This window comes from Podarcis raffonei, chromosome 3 (assembly GCF_027172205.1).
Source record: "Podarcis raffonei isolate rPodRaf1 chromosome 3, rPodRaf1.pri, whole genome shotgun sequence".
Lineage (NCBI taxonomy): Eukaryota > Metazoa > Chordata > Lepidosauria > Squamata > Lacertidae > Podarcis > Podarcis raffonei.
Window position 1 is genome coordinate 16,560,167 of NC_070604.1, and position 20,775 is coordinate 16,580,941.

A 20,775-nucleotide genomic window follows, 5' to 3' on the forward strand; every position below is an offset into this window, starting at 1 on the left:
TATAATGCCAATACTGGCCCAACTGCACTGGCTGCCAATTAGAAGAGTGACTAGTGGGGTGCCACAGGGTTCTGTCTTGGGCCCGGTCTTATTCAACATCTTTATCAACGACTTGGATGATGGACTCAAGGGCATCCTGATCAAATTTGCAGATGACACCAAACTGGGAGGGGTGGCTAACACCCCAGAGGACAGGATCACACTTCAAAACGACCTTGACAGATTAGAGAACTGGGCCAAAACAAACAAGATGAATTTTAACAGGGAGAAATGTAAAGTATTGCACTTGGGCAAAAAAAAATGAGAGGCACAAATACAAGATGGGTGACACCTGGCTTGAGAGCACTACATGTGAAAAGGATCTAGGAGTCTTGGTTGACCACAAACTTGACATGAGCCAACAGTGTGACGTGGCAGCTAAAAAAGCCAATGCAATTCTGGGCTGCATCAATAGGAGTATAGCATCTAGATCAAGGGAAGTAATAGTGCCACTGTATTCTGCTCTGGTCAGACCTCACCTGGAGTACTGTGTCCAGTTCTGGGCACCACAGTTCAAGAAGGACACTGACAAACTGGAACGTGTCCAGAGGAGGGCAACCAAAATGGTCAAAGGCCTGGAAATGATGCCTTATGAGGAACGGCTAAGGGAGCTGGGCATGTTTAGCTTGGAGAAGAGGAGGCTAAGGGGTGATATGATAGCCATGTTCAAATATATAAAAGGATGTCACATAGAGGAGGGAGAAAGGTTGTTTTCTGCTGCTCCACAGAAGCGGACACGGAGCAATGGTTCCAAACTACAAGAAAGAAGATTCCATCTAAACATTAGGAAGAACTTCCTGACAGTAAGAGCTGTTCGACAGTGGAATTTGCTGCCAAGGAGTGTGGTGGAGTCTCCTTCTTTGGAGGTCTTTAAGCAGAGGCTTGACAACCATATGTCAGGAGTGCTCTGATGGTGTTTCCTGCTTGGCAGGGGGTTGGACTCGATGGCCCTTGTGGTCTCTTCCAACTCTATGATTCTATGATTCTAATTAGTTTCTGGGCCCAATTCAAAGTGCTACTTTTGCCCTATAAAGCCTTACGTGGCTCAGGACTAGGGCTGGGTGATATCTGGTTTCCCACATTGCAATATATCACCAGCTAAACATCACAATACCAGGATGGTACTATCCTAGTTCCTGAAATAAAGATGGAACTATCCTAGAGGTGAACAGTAGGCCTGGGCGACACCCAGTTTTCAACATTGTGATGTATCACCAGGTAAACATTGCAGTATACAGATCTATCACAATGTCTGATATAAGGGTGGAGATATGCATTGTCTGGTTTCACAGTTTTTCCTGCATTGTGATTTTTGCATAACACACACACACATCATGATTCACACTAGGTCAAAAATTATGAAACCGATATTACAATATGGACTTCAAACTGGTTTTGGACGATAGATCGATAGATAGCCCAGCCCTACTCAGGACTGCAATATAAGGACCACCACTCCCCATATGAACCAATCCAGACCCTGCGATCATTATTTGAGGACCTTCTTCATGTGGCCCATTTTCTTTTAAAATGAATCTTCCAACTCTTGCTCAGCTCTTTCAAAAAGAACGGGCAGAAAAAAGGGAGGGGGACCCCACCTTTTGTGTTAAATATTCATTTAACACAATACCCTATTCTGACTATTTGGGGGGGATTTATCCTGCCACCCTGAAAGCTGCACATGCTAGCTTCCCATTTTCAGATGGGGAAAAGGGATCCCTGAAATGGAGAGCTGCCCATCTTTAAGGCTTCACGGAAGAACCAGATGCAGCAGTCTGCAAAGTGATTTATCATCTTGGACACGTTGTTTTCTTTCAAAGCAAAGGGGCAGGTACGAAAACCAAATATAGTAGGCCCTTTAGCATCAGATTCTTATCAAAGTGCTGTGTCTCATTCGTAATTTTAGTTCGCCCTGTCTAGTTTTTCCAGCTTCCAAAAACATCCCAACGTTGCTCTGTTCAAGAACTAATCATATGTTCTAAATCTTCTTGTGACAGTAAGTGCTACAAAGATTAATCACAGCGTAAGATAACAGTTTGAAATACTTTTAGCGCAATAAAGCCTGGTGATGTTTCTCTCACATTTAAAAACTCACGTCCTACTGATTGCATGTGCTTCCTGAGCCCAAGGCACATTTCACTTGTGATATGGGCTCTTATCAGTCCCTTGATCTCTTCTTTTTTTTGGGGGGGGGGTGGAACCATATTAGGAAAGGACAAATCTGCCTATTCCTAGTCTGCTACACTTTCATATGCTTATACTAAAATCTGTATTTATCTACATTCCATTTTGCATTCATTTGCATTTTTAAAAAAATCCTCTCAAACCACATATTTCAATGCATTTTAAAAGTAGAATTTTAAAGTCCACGTTTTGATACATTTCATCTGCTGAGAACTGTATCACAGCATTCAGAGAAGTGCCAAGTCCATTGGGCAGTTTTGTTCTGAGCTCCACTTTGACCTGAGAGGTGCTGATAATTTTGTACAGGACATCACAAAGATCACGTTTTTTTGCCTTGCTCAGTGCTGTCTTGTGCGAAACTTCAGCTCTGATCCTTCTGCCATTTTACTTTACTTTCAAGGGTTAGTGTTGTTAACCTCTGAGTTGTCAAAAGGGCAAGTTTAAGAGATGTGTCAGGGGTAAACAGTGACACTCTTAGCTAATGATAGCTAATTGCAAACAGGGCATCAGGTCAAACCATCTGAGGATACACAGAGATAGGCAGCCATTAACCTCAAGTCAACCTAATGTGAGTGACTGTGGGAAGGTGACATATACCTAGGGAATAGTTCTCACATAGCATTTATTCCAAGAGAACACCAATCTTGGGTTTTATTTATAGGCAGGTATGTGTACTCATAGGGACGCGGGTGGCGCTGTGGGTAAAACCTCAGCGCCTAGGACTTGCCGATCGCATGGTCGGCAGTTCGAATCCCCATGGCGGGGTGCGCTCCCGTTGCTCAGTCCCAGCGCCTGCCAACCTAGCAGTTCGAAAGCACCCCCGGGTGCAAGTAGATAAATAGGGACCGCTTTATAGCGGGAAGGTAAACGGCGTTCCGTGTGCTGCTCTGGTGCCGGTTCGCCGGAGCAACTTCGTCACGCTGGCCACGTGACCTGGAAGTGTCTGCGGACAGCGCTGGCTCCCGACCTCTAGAGTGAGATGAGCGCACAACCCTATAGTCTGTCAAGACTGGCCCGTACGGGCAGGGGTACCTTTACCTTTACCTTTATGTATACTCATGCAAACCAAATTGAGGCCTTGGTAAGCCTATAGTATTGGGCAGTAAGGATTTACTAAACCTACTGTATCCTTTCTTAAGGAAATCAGCCCTGAGTGCTCATTGGAAGAACAGAGCCTGAAGCTGAGGCTCCAATACTTTGGCCACATCATGAGAAGAGAAGACTCCCTGGAAAAGACCCTGATGTTGGGGGAAGATTGAGGGCACAAGGAGAAGGGGACGAGAGAGAATGAGATGGTTGGACAGTGTTTTCGTAGCTAACATGAGTTTGACCAAACTGCGGGAGGCAATGGAAGACAGGAGTGCCTGGCGCGCTCTGGTCCATGGGATCACAAAGAGTCAGACACAACTAAACGACTAAACAACAACAACAGGGCACACATAAAAATGACAGCATTGCAATATGAGTAACTATGGCAGTGGCTTTGTGTACTCAGGTCTGTGTAAAGAGGGAGATCTTAGCTAGGGAGAGACTGAGAGCAAAAATCAATGGTAATCTTAAAAATAACTAATGCATGCTCGTTGTTTGGCATCCTAATTTGTGACAATATGGAGCAAACACCACATCTGGCCTTAAATAAATGTTCAAGGAATTTCAATGAAAGCAAACAGATACCAGATAAGACTTTGTGAAATTTCTCAAAGAAAGCAGAGGAGTTATGCACCTCCACAGACATAACTAAGCACAGAAGAAGATCACTATTTATTTAAGGTTGTTTCATACTGCTCTTCATAGTGAGATTTCCAGTCAATTTAACAAGGGGAAAGTAGAGGCAATGCTCCTCCTTCAGTTTTATATAGAAGTTCCTCTTCATTGCTTGCACATTGTTTAGAACTGCATAATCTGTTGGAATCAGTCTGATTCCAGCCTATGGCCACTTTCAAATGTGTTCACCTGTAAGTATTTTCCGCCCTGTTTCCACATAGATCTGCATTTTTAAAATCCACATGCAAATAATACCTGAATATGTGCTTTGAAATGTATTCTCTCTCAAAAGGCCTTTCAAAACTCTTTCATCTAAAAATAGGGATTTCTAAATTATTATTTTCCTCCAGATATGCATTAAAAACCAATGATTTCTAGCCTTTAAAAATTTTTTAAAAACCAAGAACAGTATGGGAACATTTGGAAAGTGGATAACTAAGTTCCAATCCACATATTAATCTGGGAGGCACAGATCAGGTTTGCTCCTATCAGAATATGAAAAGAATGATTTCATAACTACAACCAGAGTGGACTAAAAAACATTGACTACATCGTCAACTCCTTTCCCCCCCATTCTGTTGCTATAGATATATATTGGGCCTGAAAATAACCCAATTTGATTTCCACACAATGAACTTCAGCTTTAATAAAGAAAGCTTTGCATTCACTTCCCTTTTGGTTCCATGTTCTTACACCATAATTCACATGGTGCCATTTCCCTTTATGCTAGCAGCAAATTATATAGCTCGTCAATGCCCCGGTGAAGCCTTAGATTTTAAGATCTGCTGCTTAACGAACACATTTCTCTCATCTTCCACATGCATCACACTGCATCCCTGAAGACATTTGTCTCAATATAAGATATCTCTTCTCATAGGAAAAGACAGCGCCTAAATGGTCCACATTCTCCAACGCTCTTCATCCAAATTGAAACTGACTGTCTGAAGACGATTCCCCCACCCTGCAAATTTGTTTTTGGCTGGAGGAGAGGGGGCACAGTTCAGCGGCAAAGCACAAGCTACATTAGAGAAGCCCCAAGCTCAAAACACAGCATTCCCAGTGAAAAGGGGACCTTGGAGGGCTCATGCCAGGGTCAACCTATACACTATACCATGGGTAGGTAAACTAAGGCCTGGGGGCCGGACCCGGCCCAATCGCCTTCTAAATCCGGCCCATGGACGGTCCGGGAATCAGCGTTTTTTTACATGAGCAGGATGTGTCCTTTCATTTAAAATGCATCTCTGGGTTATTTGTGGGGCCTTCCTGGTGTTTTTACATGAGTAGAATGTGTCCTTTTATTTAAAATGCATCTCCGGGTTATTTGTGGGGCATAGGAATTCGTTCATTCCCCCCCTCCCCCCCCAAAAAATATAGTACGCCCCCCCCCCAGAAAGTCTGAGGGACAGTGGACCGGCCCCCTACTGAAAAAGTTTGCTGACCCCTGCCTATACCTTTAAAGGTATAGAATTATGAGTAAGGTAAAGGTAAAGGGACCCCTGACCATTAGGTCCAGTCATGGCTGACTCTGGGGTTTCAGCGCTCATCTCGCTTTATTGGCCGAGGGAGCCGGCGTACAGCTTCCGGGTCATGTGGCCAGGATGACTAAGCCACTTCTGGCACACCAGAGCAGCACACGGAAACGCCGTTTACCTATTTATCTACTTGCACTTTGAAGTGCTTTTGAACTGGTAGGTGGGCAGGAGCTGGGACGGAGCAACAGGAGCTCACCCCGTCGCGGGGATTCGAACTGCCAACCTTCTGACTGGCAAGCCCTAGGCTCTGTGGTTTAGACCACAGCGCCACCAGTGTCCCTTAGAATTATGAATACACTGATGCAAAGGCCTCATGTTATGCAGGGTGAAAGCAAGAGAGAAGAAGCTGCAGACATCTAGGACCCCTTTTTGCATTATGTAGCAGGACAGAGTGACACCATAAAACCCCCAATTACTCAGAAAAAATTCTGGCTGGACCCATTACCCAGTCACCTTCCCCCCCCCCTTTCTTGCGTCATCTCTAATGGAAATGGCAATGCTGTTTGTGTGTGAACTCCTGTATGTAGCTCTCTTCTTTCAAACAGTCAATAGCTGTGCATTATATTACTATGTTGTTATTTTTGTTATATTATTGCATAAAAGGGACGTGGGTGGCGCTGTGGGTAAAAGCCTCAGCGCCTAGGGCTTGCCGATCGAAAGGTCGGCGGTTCGAATCCCTGCGGCGGGGTGCGCTCCCGTTGCTCGGTCCCAGCGCCTGCCAACCTAGCAGTTCGAAAGCACCCCCGGGTGCAAGTAGATAAATAGGGACCGCTTACTGGCGGGAAGGTAAATGGCGTTTCCGTGTGCTGCGCTGGCTCGCCAGATGCAGCTTGTCACGCTGGCCACGTGACCCGGAAGTGTCTCCGGACAGCGCTGGCCCCTGGCCTCTTAAGTGAGATGGGCGCACAACCCCAGAGTCTGTCAAGACTGGCCCGTACGGGCAGGGGTACCTTTACCTATATTACTGTGTTGTTATTTTTGTTGTATTATTGCATAAAATAACATTATATTGCAGCCACACCCCTGGAATGGCTTTGAATTACCAACTAAACCAGGTGAGGATAGTTGATGGGTCTCAAACCCTCAGTGAGTTTGGGAGTTCCCCTGCATGCGAAGACAGGTTCCCAGCAGATTGAGCAGACAAGACCAATAGCAGGTCCAATGGTCAAGGAGGCCATTTCTACGCATGCTTTCCACACTGGGTGTTGCGGCACGTTAGTGTCTCGGCTGCAGCGTGTAGGTATGCTGTGCAAATGCAACCCACACTCCTCCTGGGTCTGGAAAGGGATTATTTTAACCTCTGAGTTGCTAGTGAAACTGAATTACTGTGTCACAAAATGATGCATGTCTAAAAAGTGTGCCACCAACATGAAAAGTTTGGAAAGCTCTGCTGTAGAGGGAAATGAAAGGTAGCTGGGGCTCATCAATCTTGAAAGATAGCCCGTCTAAGAGAAGGAAAACTCTGATCCTAATCCTTTGCTGCCTTGTGGGATATCTTCAGCAGAAGGCGGCTAAGGAGTAAACCCTACACAAATCTGGAGTGGGATCCCTAAGATGGTTGGATGGCGTCTTGTACACCTCCTTCCGTCAATTCCTGAGGCCAAGCTGGTGCCAAACATATTGTTCTGCTTTCCTTTGAATCACATCAGCAAGGCCAAGAGTGGGGTCTTGCTGTCTGGACAGGCCAGGACCTCCATACACACTGCCCAAGCTGACATACCAGGGAAGTCACTTTGGTACTGCTAACGCAGCGGTTGGACTTCACCACCAAAGGTACACTCCATTGTCTATTGAGACAGATGGGTGCCAACAACAGTTTACCCCTCACAGAGCTACAATTCCCAGAAACCCTTAACATATAGTGCCTAGAGTTTATTAAAGGAAAGAATGTGCTCCCAATGTGCTTTAAAAGTATAGTGTGCATACATAGTAGTAGATAAAGGTAAAGGTAAAGGGACCCCTGACCATTAGGTCCAGTTGTGGCCGACTCTGGGGTTGTGGCGCTCATCTCGCTTTATTGGCCAAGGGAGCCAGCATACAGCTTCTGGGTCCTGTGGCCAGCATGACTAAGCCGCTTCTGGTGAACCAGAGCAGCGCACGGAAACACCATTTACCTTCCCGCCGGAGTGGTATCTATTTATCTACTTGCACTTTGACGTGCTTTCGAACTGCTAGGTTGGCAGGAGCAGGGACCGAGCAATGGGAGCTCACCCCGTTGCGGGGATTCGAACCGCTGACCTTCTGATCGGCAAGTCCTAGGCTCTGTGGTTTAACCCACCGCACCACCTGCGTCCCATCATAGTAGTAAATGAGTCCAATAGTACTAGATAGGACTCATTAAAATATGGTTTAATGAGATGTGCAAGCCAGGCCGTTAAGGTATCTGTTCACAGATTTTTTTTCCAGTCTTCTTAGAAATGCTCATCTAGCTGCCTCTCTCTCACAGCCTTTAAGGTCCTTTTATTTAGACAGGCCTTTCACCTCATGGTTCAACTTTGCTTCCTGTTTTGATAGATGGCATTAGTTGAGCTGCTGCTTTCTGGCTTTGTTCTAGTTTATTTGCTCATTTTATAAATTTTAACACAGTTGCTTTGGGCTTATATTTTACTGTAGTATGAATGTAGGCTTTAATGTTGTTAACCACCTTGACGATTTAGTGCAGAAAAGCGGGACATACCTTTAAATATTATATAAATAAAACAGTTTAACTAAAATTAATTTGAAACCCCACATGACTGAGGCAGACCATGCCCTTTCCACTCCTCAGTAGTGAAGCAGCTATTACATGATTAATTTTTATTTCACCAGCCATAGCAAAAGCAGTTCAGAAATGCCAAGTGGCTGAGAGATTAAATGTTAAAATAATTATAGTTAAATGCAGCCATTGAAGCCAGCAAATATGGTTTCTGTAGACACAGGTGTGCTGCTCAGACCAAGAGCCTTGGCTGCCCAGCTCTTGAAAAAAAAAAAGCACTCAGAGGCTTTATTTAAAACGGAGGGGGGCATTGATAAATTGAGATCCCAAGCAAAGTTTAATGACCAAAAATTTGGAGATAAACCAGGAAGAGAGAACAATAAGGAACAAGAGCAAGAAACAGAATTTTAGAGCTAAAAGACAAGTTGAGGTGCACATTCTCTGTGCATTAAACAATTCTTTTGAACTTGGAGGCTGGGGAGTGCATTTGAAAATGTGTCTATAGGAAATGAAGGGATACAAATGGAATACGGCAACATCTTCATTCACATCTATTAAAAAACCTATTAAAAGAGGAACAGAAAAATTCAGAAGTAAGATGATCATTGTTCATCCTTTACAAGTTTAATAATAGTTAGATTCACTAAAAATATACCACTTAGTGTTAAAATGTTTAATTCTCCAAATAAAAGGAGGAAGTGGGGGTGGGGTCAGAAATCCACCTCCTGCAAGAAACTCATATTAAGCAAGGAGATTAGAACTATTAAAGGTGTGTAAAATATGTGCATCATGTGAAAAGACCAAGAGGGGTGACAATCATACTGACAATTTTCAAATACTGAGATTATGAGCTGCAAAAAAACAAAACAAAACAAAAACAAAAACAGTTTGGATATATTGTTGAAAGTACCAATTAAAAACAACCAGCATATTTTACTTGGCATTTATGTTCTGTTGGCAAATCAAGTTGTGTTTTTTTATTAACCCCCCCCCCACAAAAAACCCTTAATCTACTTAATGAGAACTTTTTATAGGAGATGATTTGCACTGTGCATTATCATCTGAAATGGCTAGATCTCAATCTGGAGCATCCCAAAGTATGCTTCCCAAAAGTTGTTTGGAACAGAATAATCTAATAGCTGGATGGAGATTTTACTATCCAGATAATAAAGATTGAGAGCAAAGATTCTGCTTATGTTGGGGAAATACTGAGCACTGTGCTTGGCTGCAAACAAGACTACTATTGCTGCTTATGCACTGACTCCCAGAAAGAAGAAAACAAGAATTTAACAACGAAAGCAGGAAAGTGTAGGATGGCTCAAAGAATTTCTACAAAGCAAAAGAAAGCTGAAGACAAATAATGCCCAGGACCGAATATTTTCTCCTCCTTAGTGTTTGAATCATTAGGACCAAAAGGTTCATCATTAGTTTGGCTTTAGCCAGGAAGTTCAAAGGCAGGCAACTTCTGCTGTTAGAACCATCAAATTAAAGGGCCATGAAAACAGCTACAAAAGAGAAAACAGCATTTTTTAAGGCAAAGCACAGAAGATTTGCAAAACTGAATTGTTTGAAAACACCACAGTAGGAGATGATGAGAAGAGAAGAGAGGTTTCCACTAGACATGGAGAGATATGCACAAAATGAGCATAGAACAAGACCGGTGCTTTTGGTGAGGATGGGGACAAAATTTCTTGTCCAATGTAAACTTACGTTCTCCCAAGTTTGTAGTTTTATAACAGTCCCAATCACTATATCTAATGCCGTACCTGGGTGGTCAGTGCTGATCAGATTGAAGCCAAAACAAGACCACCCACAAGCAAATAAACAAGTAAAAACAAACCAAAAAAAAAACCAGCAGCTAAGTCCCCCAAACAGGCAAAACCCTCTCAAAACAGGAAGGGAAAAGATTGTGAATTTGTGCTGTTCACATAATAGTTATGGAACACTGGCAACATGAGGGTTCAACACAGGCTCATTCTGCCCATTGTCCATGAAGCTGCCATTTATCATCACAGCCCTTCTATTCAGGATTGAAGGAAGCACAGAAAATTGTCTGTTGTTGATCTCCATCAAAGCAGGGGGAAGAAAGTCTTTGCGTCTTTCAAGCCTTGCATAGGTTGGGCAGAGTATCACAGAGATTTAAGTTGGGAGGTGACACCTGGCATACCCTCCAACATTACTCAGAGGGGGGGGGGAAAAGACATTTCTCACTTCCCTCCAGCTGACCCTCCTCAACCCCCCATTTTGTCCCCGCTCCCAACAAAGCAAATTCTATCAAAAGAAGGGCAAGTGTCACCACCATTACACCAACAGGCCACAACACACACACGTTCCACCAGTTGCACTCTCCTAAATCCATCTCTTAAAAAGCAGAGACATCACCTTGCTGACAAAGGTCCGTATAGGTAAAGCTATGGTTTTCCCAGTAGTGATGTATGGAAGTGAGAGCTGGACCATAAAGAAGGCTGATCGCCGAAGAATTGATGCTTTTGAATTCTGGTGCTGGAGGAGACTCTTGAGAGTCCCATGGACTGCAAGAAGATCAAACCTATCCATTCATAAGGAAATCAGACCTGAGTACTCACTGGAAGGACAGATCCTGAAGCTGAGGCTCCAATACTTTGGCCACCTCATGAGAAGAGAAGACTCCCTGGAAAAGACCCTGATGTTGGGAAAGATTGAGGGCACAAGGAGAAGGGGATGACAGAAGACGAGATGGCAGTGTTCTCGAAGCTACCAGCATGAGTTTGACCAAACTGCGGGAGGCAGTGGAAGACAGGAGTGCCTGGCGTGCTCTGGTCCATGAGGTCACGAAGAGTTGGACACGACTAAACGACTAAACAACAACAACAACAACAACAAATCCATCTCTGTTCGAAGGCTGTGGTTCCCCTCACCCTGGAAAATCTGTTTATGGCTCAGAACAACAGCACTGAGGTGTGGTTTCTGTGGACCTCTTGTGGCTCGCCAAACCAATCCCTGCTAGTTTTTGAGTTTCTTGTGAATTTGGTTGGTTTTGCTAATTTGGAGATTGGTGCACAGGGCAGTTTTTTGAGAGTACTGTTAGTAGTCCAGAACAGAAATTGCAATGTGTTTCTGTGGATGCTTTTTGCTTACTATTATCAATCCCATCTAGTCCAGTTTGACTTGTGAAATTGGTTGGTTTGACAAATTCAGAAATTGGTGTTTTGGACACTTTCCCTGTAATATTATTTATTAAAGACCTGATTTATCATCCAACATAACTTGTGAATTGGGCTGTTTCAGTTAGTTCAGAAGTTGGTGTTTCAGGCCACTGTGTTCCAGAGGGGTTCTAATAAAAAATTAGCACTGAAATAGTTTCAGTTCCAAATTTTTATTCTTGAGTCAAACGTATCACACTGTTGGGCACATCTGTTATTTTTAAGGTCTGTTCAGTCCATCTCGGCCTTTGCACCAACTCAACCTCTTTATCCACTGGCTCAGATAATTAAACCATACTAGGGATACAAAGCGTGTTCTCCTTCATGGAGAGCACGTGTTGTGGTGGGGGCCGCCAGGACACTCCAAAGTTGGGGGCGGGCTAATTGTTCATTGGCCACTGATGCGATTGGGGCTTCCCTTGTTGTTGGGAAGAAGTTAATGTTGCCATTTGTTGATTGACAGCCAGAAATGCTAAAACTCCTTGCACGAGGCTAGGGCTTCCTCTTTTCAACCGTGCATCAGATTGCCCATCCTCCCCCTCCCTAGAATTAGGGTTGTTCGCTTTGACCTTGCTATGCCTGTGATGGGGTTGTCTGCTCTTGGGGCAGGAGCCTGGTAGGAATTTTGTCCATTTGGCTGATTGGCTGGGGCCATTTGGTTTTTGCCTACTGCGTTGCAAATTATCACAACTTGTAAGGTTGCGGTTAGGCATTGGTTTATGGTTTGGTTGGTTGAGGGGAAGTGGTTGAGTGCCTGCCCTTGGTAGGTTGAGTGCCTGCCCCTCTAATGCTGCTGCTGCAAGGGATTCCGTTAAAGGAATTGGGGGCTAACTATTGCTTGTCCACTCTGTCAAGGGGGCTCGGGCTATAGCAATGAGCTCCTGGTTGCATTTGGGGTGAGGGCAGGTTCCCTGCTCCACGTTACCCCCGTGTATTTCGCTATTCTGACTTTCGCATCGTGCGGAATGTCAGTCTGTCCCCCATGGTGGGGGCAGATAGTTGCAACCAATGCCTAAGCAACCACTCACAAATTTGTATTTCAATAAAGTTGTTTGGCCAAAATTATGCCAAAAATCTTAAACAAAAATTCTGTGTGATGTGTGAGTTATTGGGGTGGCCCTGGGGACCTCGACACGCAACGGCAATATTTTGTTGCAGCAAGTCCTACCTGTTATTTTCTAATTACCAAGTTAGGATAATGCAATCCTAAACGGCAGATAGGCGACTTTTACAAATGCCTAAACGTTCTGTTAAAATTCCTTTCTAAGAAGCAAAAGTGCATTATCTTAATTCTCTAACTTTTTGTGCTGTGCAATAAAAGGCCATAGCTTCAAGGCTCACCAACTCATTAATTTTAACTTAAGCCTAGAAAGTGAGCAGAGAACTCTCAATAAAATGACCAGTGAAAGGCTCGGGAATGGATTGTGCTCTCAAGTAAATTATTAACAGCCTGAACTCCAGAAGCAAACCGCAAGGAAATAATGGTTTGAAGTTTTTCCTCAAAGTGCTTTTCAAACAGTTCTGTCTGTGCAAACCTCATTATTTGCCATGCTGCAAATAACCTGTAGTTGCTCACTACAAACAGCTTAAAATCAACAAGAGCCTGCAATAAACAATTACCATCAGGGATATCATCGCTTTACAAAAATGCCAGATTTATGAGTAGAAGCTTTTAGCAAAGCGAATGGGCCAATTGCAGGGCACCTAGCTAACAGCAAAGAAACAAAATTCACTTATGAATCCTCACGCATATAAGTTTCCAAGGGGAAGGCTGGGAGGAGGAGATAACCACCATTGTAAAACATGCACAGAGGGCAAGCTTCTTGCTCACCGTGGGAGAGAAACACCTCAATTTGTTACACAGCTGATTTTACATCTGTTTCTTTATCTACAGCTAGAAATCACTCAGAAAGTGCAGCAACAGCTAAGCAGGCAAAATCTTTCCATATTTACCTCCTCCTCCCACACTGCGTCAGAGAACAGTCTCGCGGTGGCAGATTTATGTCCCTGCAGCCCTGTACACAACCGGTTTGGGGGGCCCTATTTATTCACCTAAATTCATGTGACTATGCCTGAAAATATGATGGAGCTGAATGCAGAAGAATGAGTTAGTTATTAGCAAGGGTTGACTCTTTTTTTTTTACTATTATTCAGTATTATTAAATGGTGCTTCCCCCCCTCTCCCATTAATTAGATCAGGCTGCTACAGCAAAGAAAATGTTGAGGGAAACTAGGAGTGGCCTATTGTCTTGGGTGAAGCATGTGAATATATATACATTTATTTATACAAGGCCAAAGGCCAAAGTAAAGGCTATCAATAAAGACACAATAACAGCAAACAATAAACAAATGAGCAGTTGAAGCAGTCATTTACTGAACACATAACAATCAAGATGAGCCAATTAAAACAATTATGTGTTTTGTGTTTCTGTATTTTTATGCTGTGAACCATATTGAGATCTAGAAGGGACGCGGGTGGCGCTGTGGATTAAACCACAGAGACTAGGACTTGCTGATCAGAAGGTCGGCGGTTCGAATCCCCACGACAGGGTGAGCTCCCGTTGCTCGGTCCCTGCTCCTGCCAACCTAGCAGTTCAAAAGCACGTCAAAGTGCAAGTAGATAAATAGGTACCACTCCAGCGGGAAGGTAAACAGCGTTTCTGTGTGCTGCTCTGGTTTGCCAGAAGCGGCTTAGTCCTGCTGGCCACATGACCCGGAAGCTGTACGCTGGCTCCCTCGGCCAGTAAAGCGAGATGAGCGCCATAACCCCAGAGTCGGCAACGACTGGACCTAATGGTCAGGGGTCCCTTTACCTTTACTTATATTGAGATCTATGGATGAAGGGCAGCATACAAATTTAAGAAATAAACAATAATGACCATAATAAAACAGAGAGAAGAAAAAGAAATAGAAATGAAAGCTTATACAGTGGTACCTTGGTTGTTAAACATAATCCATTCTGGAAGACCATTTGACTTCTGAAACGTTCGACAACCGAGGCGGAAAGGATGGTTGGCAAAGGCAATGGAGAAAAAACCGCAGCGGAAGCTGTTCGACTTCTGAGGCACATTCGAAAACGGAAGCAATTACTTCCGGGTTTTTGGTGTTCAGGTTCTGAAACATTCGGCTTCCAAGACACTTTAAAACCAGGTAAAGGTAAAGGGACCCCTGACCATTAGGTCTAGTTGTGGCCGACTCTGGGGTTGCGGAGCTCATCTCGATTTACAGGCCAAGGGAGCCGGCGTACAGCTTCCGGGTCATGTGGCCAGCATGACTAAGCCGCTTCTGGCGAACCAGAGCAGCGCACGAAAATGCCGTTTACCTTCCCGCTGGAGTGGTACCTATTTATCTACTTGCACTTTGACATGCTTTCGAACTGCTATGTTGGCAGGAGCTAGGACCGAGCAATGGGAGCTCACCCCGTTGCGGGGATTCGAACAGCCAACCTTCTGATCGGCAAGTCCTAGTTTCTGTTCTGTAACCCACAGTGCCACCCGTGTCTCTGAAAACCAAGGTACCACTGTATAAATATACTGTTTTAATTCCAATTATCATTAGAATTAGTATGGGGAAAGGTTTGAATTATATTCACAATTATTTTATTTTATTTTTAAAAAAGTTTAGTTTATACTTTGCTTTGTTATTTTGCATATAAGCTTCTTGCTGCTAGAATCATATTATATAACAGTTTCTCCCTGCCTTTCAGATATGTTAAGAGAAATATTTCTGGGTCTAGCTGAACAAGGTATTTCAAAAAGATTCTTATAAGATATGATTTCTTGCCGATAGATGGATAGATATACTGCTGTTGCTTCAGGGCAATTCCACCCACAGTGATTGAAATCCACTCTAATGTCGCCACATTTCTGACAGTTATATTTGTTGGTATTATAAATTTTAGCCATTCTAAGGGGGTTAACTACCACATTGTCCACAATTTCACAGAATTATCTGTCAGAATTCAAGGTGCCTTAGATTTCTCAATATCAGGCAGTGCTTGGAATAAAGCTCACTGAACTAGTTCCAAAATCTCTGAACTACAGTTGAAAGTAGTTCCCATAACTACTAGGTGAACTAAGTATGAATTAAGTTTGTTTGGTGGTAGAACCACACCACAACTCCTGAACTAATCTATTTGTTCATCATTTTGCATGTATTAAATACAATTTATTTCTACAAAAATGTGCTGTGTGTGGAAATGTGCTTCCTGGTCTTACCCACCATGCAGCTTCAATGGCTGAGCCCAGGTTTTAGTGCTATGAGAGTGGCAGGTAAACCTCTTCCTTGTCATACTGTGCATTATTTTATCCATCTCTATCATGCCCCCCCAACTCACCTTTGTCCCCTAACCTAAAAAGCCCCCAAGTCCTATTAACATCTGTGAGACCAGATAGTCCAGCTTTGGTTAAAGGTTTCAACACAAGTTAAATACAACTAACTCTCTTTGAATACAGTACATGTAGTGGCAGGGTTCAGGAAACAGGTGGGACATTCTGATCCATTTCTTTTAAGGTCCTAGCAACACCCCGGGCACAAGACCCTTTGTTTATGGTTTTAGATCAAGACCAAATTTCAACTTGTCCTATTCAAGTTTAAAACAGCATGGCCATTTCTTATTTCCAAAACTTAGTTGACAGCTTGCCTTAAGACACTTCCTCAGAATTACAACTCGACCATAATAAAATGGATGGTGAACTAAGATTTACAGTGGTACCTAGGTTTTTGAGCATCTCAGAAGTCAAACATTTCAGTTTCCGAACGCCAAAAACCCGGAAGTAAATATCTCTGTTTTCGAATGTGCCTCAGAAGGTTTCCACTGCGTGTTTTTTCAATTTTCTCAATTGAACTTGCAGCCAGCCCTTTGCGCCTCGGTTTTCTAACGTTTCGGAAGTCAAACGGTTGTCCGGAATGGATTACGTTCAAAAACCAAGATACCACTGTATTAGATGCTTTATGAATCGTTTAAAAATGTTTGGAGGACAAGAGAATGCTTGAGGGATAAGAAAATGCTTTATACAACATGTTCAGAAAGGGAACTGCCAATGTCATCAGGAAGAGTATTGTACATGACACTATTTCTCTGAAATAATATTGATCCATCTTATACATGTTCCTATATATTTCCTACTAACAGCCCCATTTCCCTTTCCCAGTTATGGCATTGAATCATTTGCATGGTCATACCTTTGCGATGTCATCCTGAGCTGCTACTAAGTTCAAGTATGAAATATTGACCAGGTCAGGGCCATACACGATTGTGAGCATTCGGCCTTCCAGTCGTCCTCCTATGTTTCCTGCATCCAGATGTTCACGTAGTTTTGGATCCTGTAAGTAAGTGCATTGAAAGTCATTAAAGTGTCTGCTCGTACTTTGATAATGATAAAAAAGAAAGAATAGTTCAATACTCCAATTTTGCTGCTAAGGATAGGACACACGTGGGCACCTATAGGGATAAAATGCAATTAATATATCCTCTCTTATCTATTTAAATCCATGCCACGAGCTGGATAATGATTGGGGACTGTTTCCTCTACCATGTTCTAAATAACTTGCATGGTTTGCAGCATTTATGATTACACTGATTAGAAAGAGGCCCAGAATGGGCATCATGTAAAATAAGAAGCCAGTAATGGGACGCAGGTGGCGCTGTGGGTAAAAGCCTCAGCGCCTAGGGCTTGCCGATCGAAAGGTCGGCGGTTCAAATCCCCGCGGCGGGGTGCACTCCCGTTGCTCGGTCCCAGCGCCTGCCAACCTAGCAGTTCGAAAGCACCCCCAGGTGCAAGTAGATAAATAGGGACTGCTTACTACCGGGAAGGTAAACGGCGTTCCGTGTGCTGCGTTGGCTCGCCAGACGCAGCTTTGTCACGCTGGCCACGTGACTCGGAAGTGTCTCCGGACAGCGCTGGCCCCTGGCCTCTTAAGTGAGATGGGCGCACAACCCCAGAGTCTGTCAAGACTGGCCCGTACGGGCAGGGGTACCTTTACCTTTACCTTTAATGGTTACTTTAATGCTGAAATGGTTTACGTGCAACATTACAATAGTTTTTTCTACACATTCAACACCCTGGGACAACCATTACTTAAAGAAGATCCTCACGGGGGGGGGGGGAGAGATTGCCAACAGAGAATGGAGTGCTCTGGGTGGGCATTCTTGGCTAACTTTCAACAACCACTTAATTCTTATATCCTTTCACATGTAACTCAATCACCAATGAATTGTTCTTCGGAGTTGTTGTTTTTTTAAAAAAATAGTGATCACAACATAAGTAGATTACATAAAAATAAACGTAGCATTGCTGTTTGAAATGTGCTAAGAATCAATGTGTGTGGGAAGAGTCAAAGCAGCATTGAATTCTACAAGGCCTCTCCTCTTAACAGAGGGGAGGTGTTGTGAGTGAGAACAGCTTCCCGCGCTCGCGGGGGGGGGCGTAACCAAGATCCCTGCGCCATTGAGCCTGTGCCCACGTCACGCCCCCCCCCCAGCCGGCCAATCCGGCTGAGGGAGGCGTGGTTTTGCCATTTAAAATGGCCACAGGCTCACCAGCTCCTACTTCTTGTTCCTCAGATCACCCTCCCTCCCTCCCTCTAAGTTTTGCTCCTGACCTTGCTATGGACTTTGATTGGTCGCCTTGGTTGTCCAAGGGGCCTGGTAGGAATGTTTTCCACTTGGCAGATTGGCACCAGCCACTTGGTTTTTTTGCCTAGGTAAAGGTAAAGGGACCCCTGACCATTAGGTCCAATCGTGGCCGACTCTGGGGTTGTGGCGCTCATCTCACTTTATTGGCTGAGGGAGCCAGCGTACAGCTTCCAGCTCATGCGGCCAGCATGACTAAGCCACTTCTGGCGAACCAGAGCAGCACACAGAAACGCCGTTTACCTTCCCATCAGAGTGGTACCTATTTATCTACTTGCACTTTGATGTGCTTTCGAACTGCTAGGTTGGCAGGAGCAGGGACTGAGCAACGGGAGCTCACCCCTACCTCACAGCAAATCACCACAACCTTGTAAGGTTTGGCAGTTAGGCATTGGAAAATGTGTTGTGTGTTGGAGGGGAGGTTGTGGCTATCACCTTGAAGGGTATTCCGTTAAAGGAATCCAGTGGTCGTGGTTCCTGTCCGATGCCCAGGTGGTGGCTAGGGCCATGGCACGCTCCCAGTGACTCTAGGGGAAAGCTTCCAGTTGATTTGCATCAACAAGCTCCCCCTACAGGTTGTTAACCCTTGCGTGACTCCCGGAAGAGAGGGCAGGAGTCATGTATACTCTGTTTGATCCAATGCCTCAGCCAATACCACTCACAATCTGTAACCAATAAAGTTGTGGCCTTTTAAAGCCCATTGACCTAAATACTTGTGTCCATGTGTCTTATTTTATCTCCAAGCGGGGGCGGGGCCTCAACTCACAAGTGTAGCTATAGTAGTACTGAATCCTAACTTTGCCCCCTTACGTAGATCTTCAGTCCACCTGGTTCGTAAGTTCATATTAAGCAATCTGTATCCAGCAATGGAAGGACAATACTGTTCCTTCACTGACTCTTTCACTGACTGGCCTTTGGTTTGGACTCACTCTGACCCTTATGTTTCCCTCCCCTTATGGTTTTGATCTATGGGCTACTTTTAAAATGAGGCTGCATTTAAAATTGAATTTTAACCTGTATTTTAAATTGTTTTTCCCCCCTATTATGTTTTTACTGTAATTTTACTGGTGTTAGCCGCCCTGAGCACGGCTCTGGCCAGGGAGGGCAGGGTATTAATAATAATAATAATAATAATAATAATAATAATAATAATAATAATAATTGAGAGCCACAATTCTCAGGGGACCCCAAGAGCCTAATCATGGTTTACAAATCTGGTTTCATAGCGACACTGAACTTCTCTTACACATCCCACATGACTTTCTGAAGCCCTGTAATGTCTTGACTGGTGGCCAAGTCAGTCTTGTTCTAACTAAATTGCCTTGTTTCTACAGAACAGAAAACAAAACAAATAGTATAGTTTATTAAAAGCTCAAGCAATGATTTATTTTTACATGCATTTGTTGTCAGCAGGCCAGGCGAAGAGTTCTCTCAAATGCATTGCGCTACCCTTTTCTATTAACCTGCTATTAACCCTCAGAACTGGCTTCACAAAAAGAGGGTGAGAAGAGAGGAATACTTCTGACAACTCCAACTTCCTTTATTTTCCTCTCCATTGCTTTAGGTTTTTGTTTGTTTGCTTGCTTGCATCTTACGATCCAAGACTCACTTGGCCACTGCTTGTTTTAATGCCTTCCAAATCAGAAATCATGAACAAATCCAAGAGAAAATAATGGGATGAATTCAATATTGCACTCTTCTGATCATTCCATCAGTGCAAGCATTTTGGTTTGCTGAATGAGATGATCCCCCGCCTTTAAACACACCCCCATTGTTCTAGGGGTTCTCCTGACACCCCACCCTACTCTGAGCCAATTGTGAGGGTGGGAAGGAGAGAAAGCCCCATTGTGCATGTGGAAGTCCTCCCACAGGATGGGGGGGGCACTGTTGTCTAAACCACTGAGCCTCTTGAGCTTGCTGATCAGGTCGGCAGCTCGAATCCCTGTGATGGCGTGAGCTCCCATTGCTCTGTCCCAGCTCCTGCCAACCTAGCAGTTTAAAAGCACACCAGTGCAAGTAGATAAATAGGTACTGCTGAAGCGGGAAGGTAAACAACATTTCCGTGTGCTCTGGTTTCCGTCACGGTGTTCCGTTGTGCCAAAAGCAGTTTAATCATGCTGGCCACATGACTGTCTGTGGACAAACGCCACCTCCCTTGGCCTGAAAGTGAGATGAGTGCCGCAACCCCATAGTTGCCTTTGACTGGACTTAACCATCCAGGGGTCCTTTACCTTTACCTCCCACAGAGCACAGTGCTATGGAGCTGAAAGGGACCACAAGGGTAATCTCGTTCAACCACCTGAAATACAGGAATCTTTTACCCAACATGCGACGTGAACCTACGACCTTGAGATTAAGAGCCTTGTGTTCTACCAACTAAGCCACAGGCCAGGTCTCTACTGACAAGACACATTATTTGAATCCCACCCAAGTCCAGGTCCACTCAGCAGAATGAGCAGGAGGAACTCCAAATGTATCAGGATGGCTCATCATTTTCCGAAACACATTAGTATCTAAACAACCCCTCACTGTTCCCCATTAAGTCCAGAGTCAACATGTACCAAAATGCACCACTGCCCACACTAGGAAATTGTATATCTTAAAAAGTACAACAAACAGCTGCACAAAGGTTTCAAAACTCATAACACTATCTGCAATGGGAAGAAGTAGCAAACGGAACTGACTTGAGACTAAAGTCAAGTTGTTATTGGCGTGGTAAGCCTGTATCTCAGACTGCATCATGCT

General features: G+C 44.1%; 1 protein-coding gene across 2 annotated transcripts in view; it reads right to left on the reverse strand.

Annotated features, from left to right (window-relative positions):
- PLCB1 (phospholipase C beta 1) overlaps window positions 1-20,775 on the reverse strand; it is a 458,785-nt gene that overhangs the window by 171,658 nt on the left and 266,352 nt on the right. For both annotated transcript variants that reach the window (XM_053380655.1, XM_053380656.1), the window contains exon 4: window positions 16,581-16,721. In XM_053380655.1, the coding sequence (XP_053236630.1) occupies window positions 16,581-16,721 (141 nt within the window). The remainder of the gene's footprint in view (window positions 1-16,580; window positions 16,722-20,775) is intronic.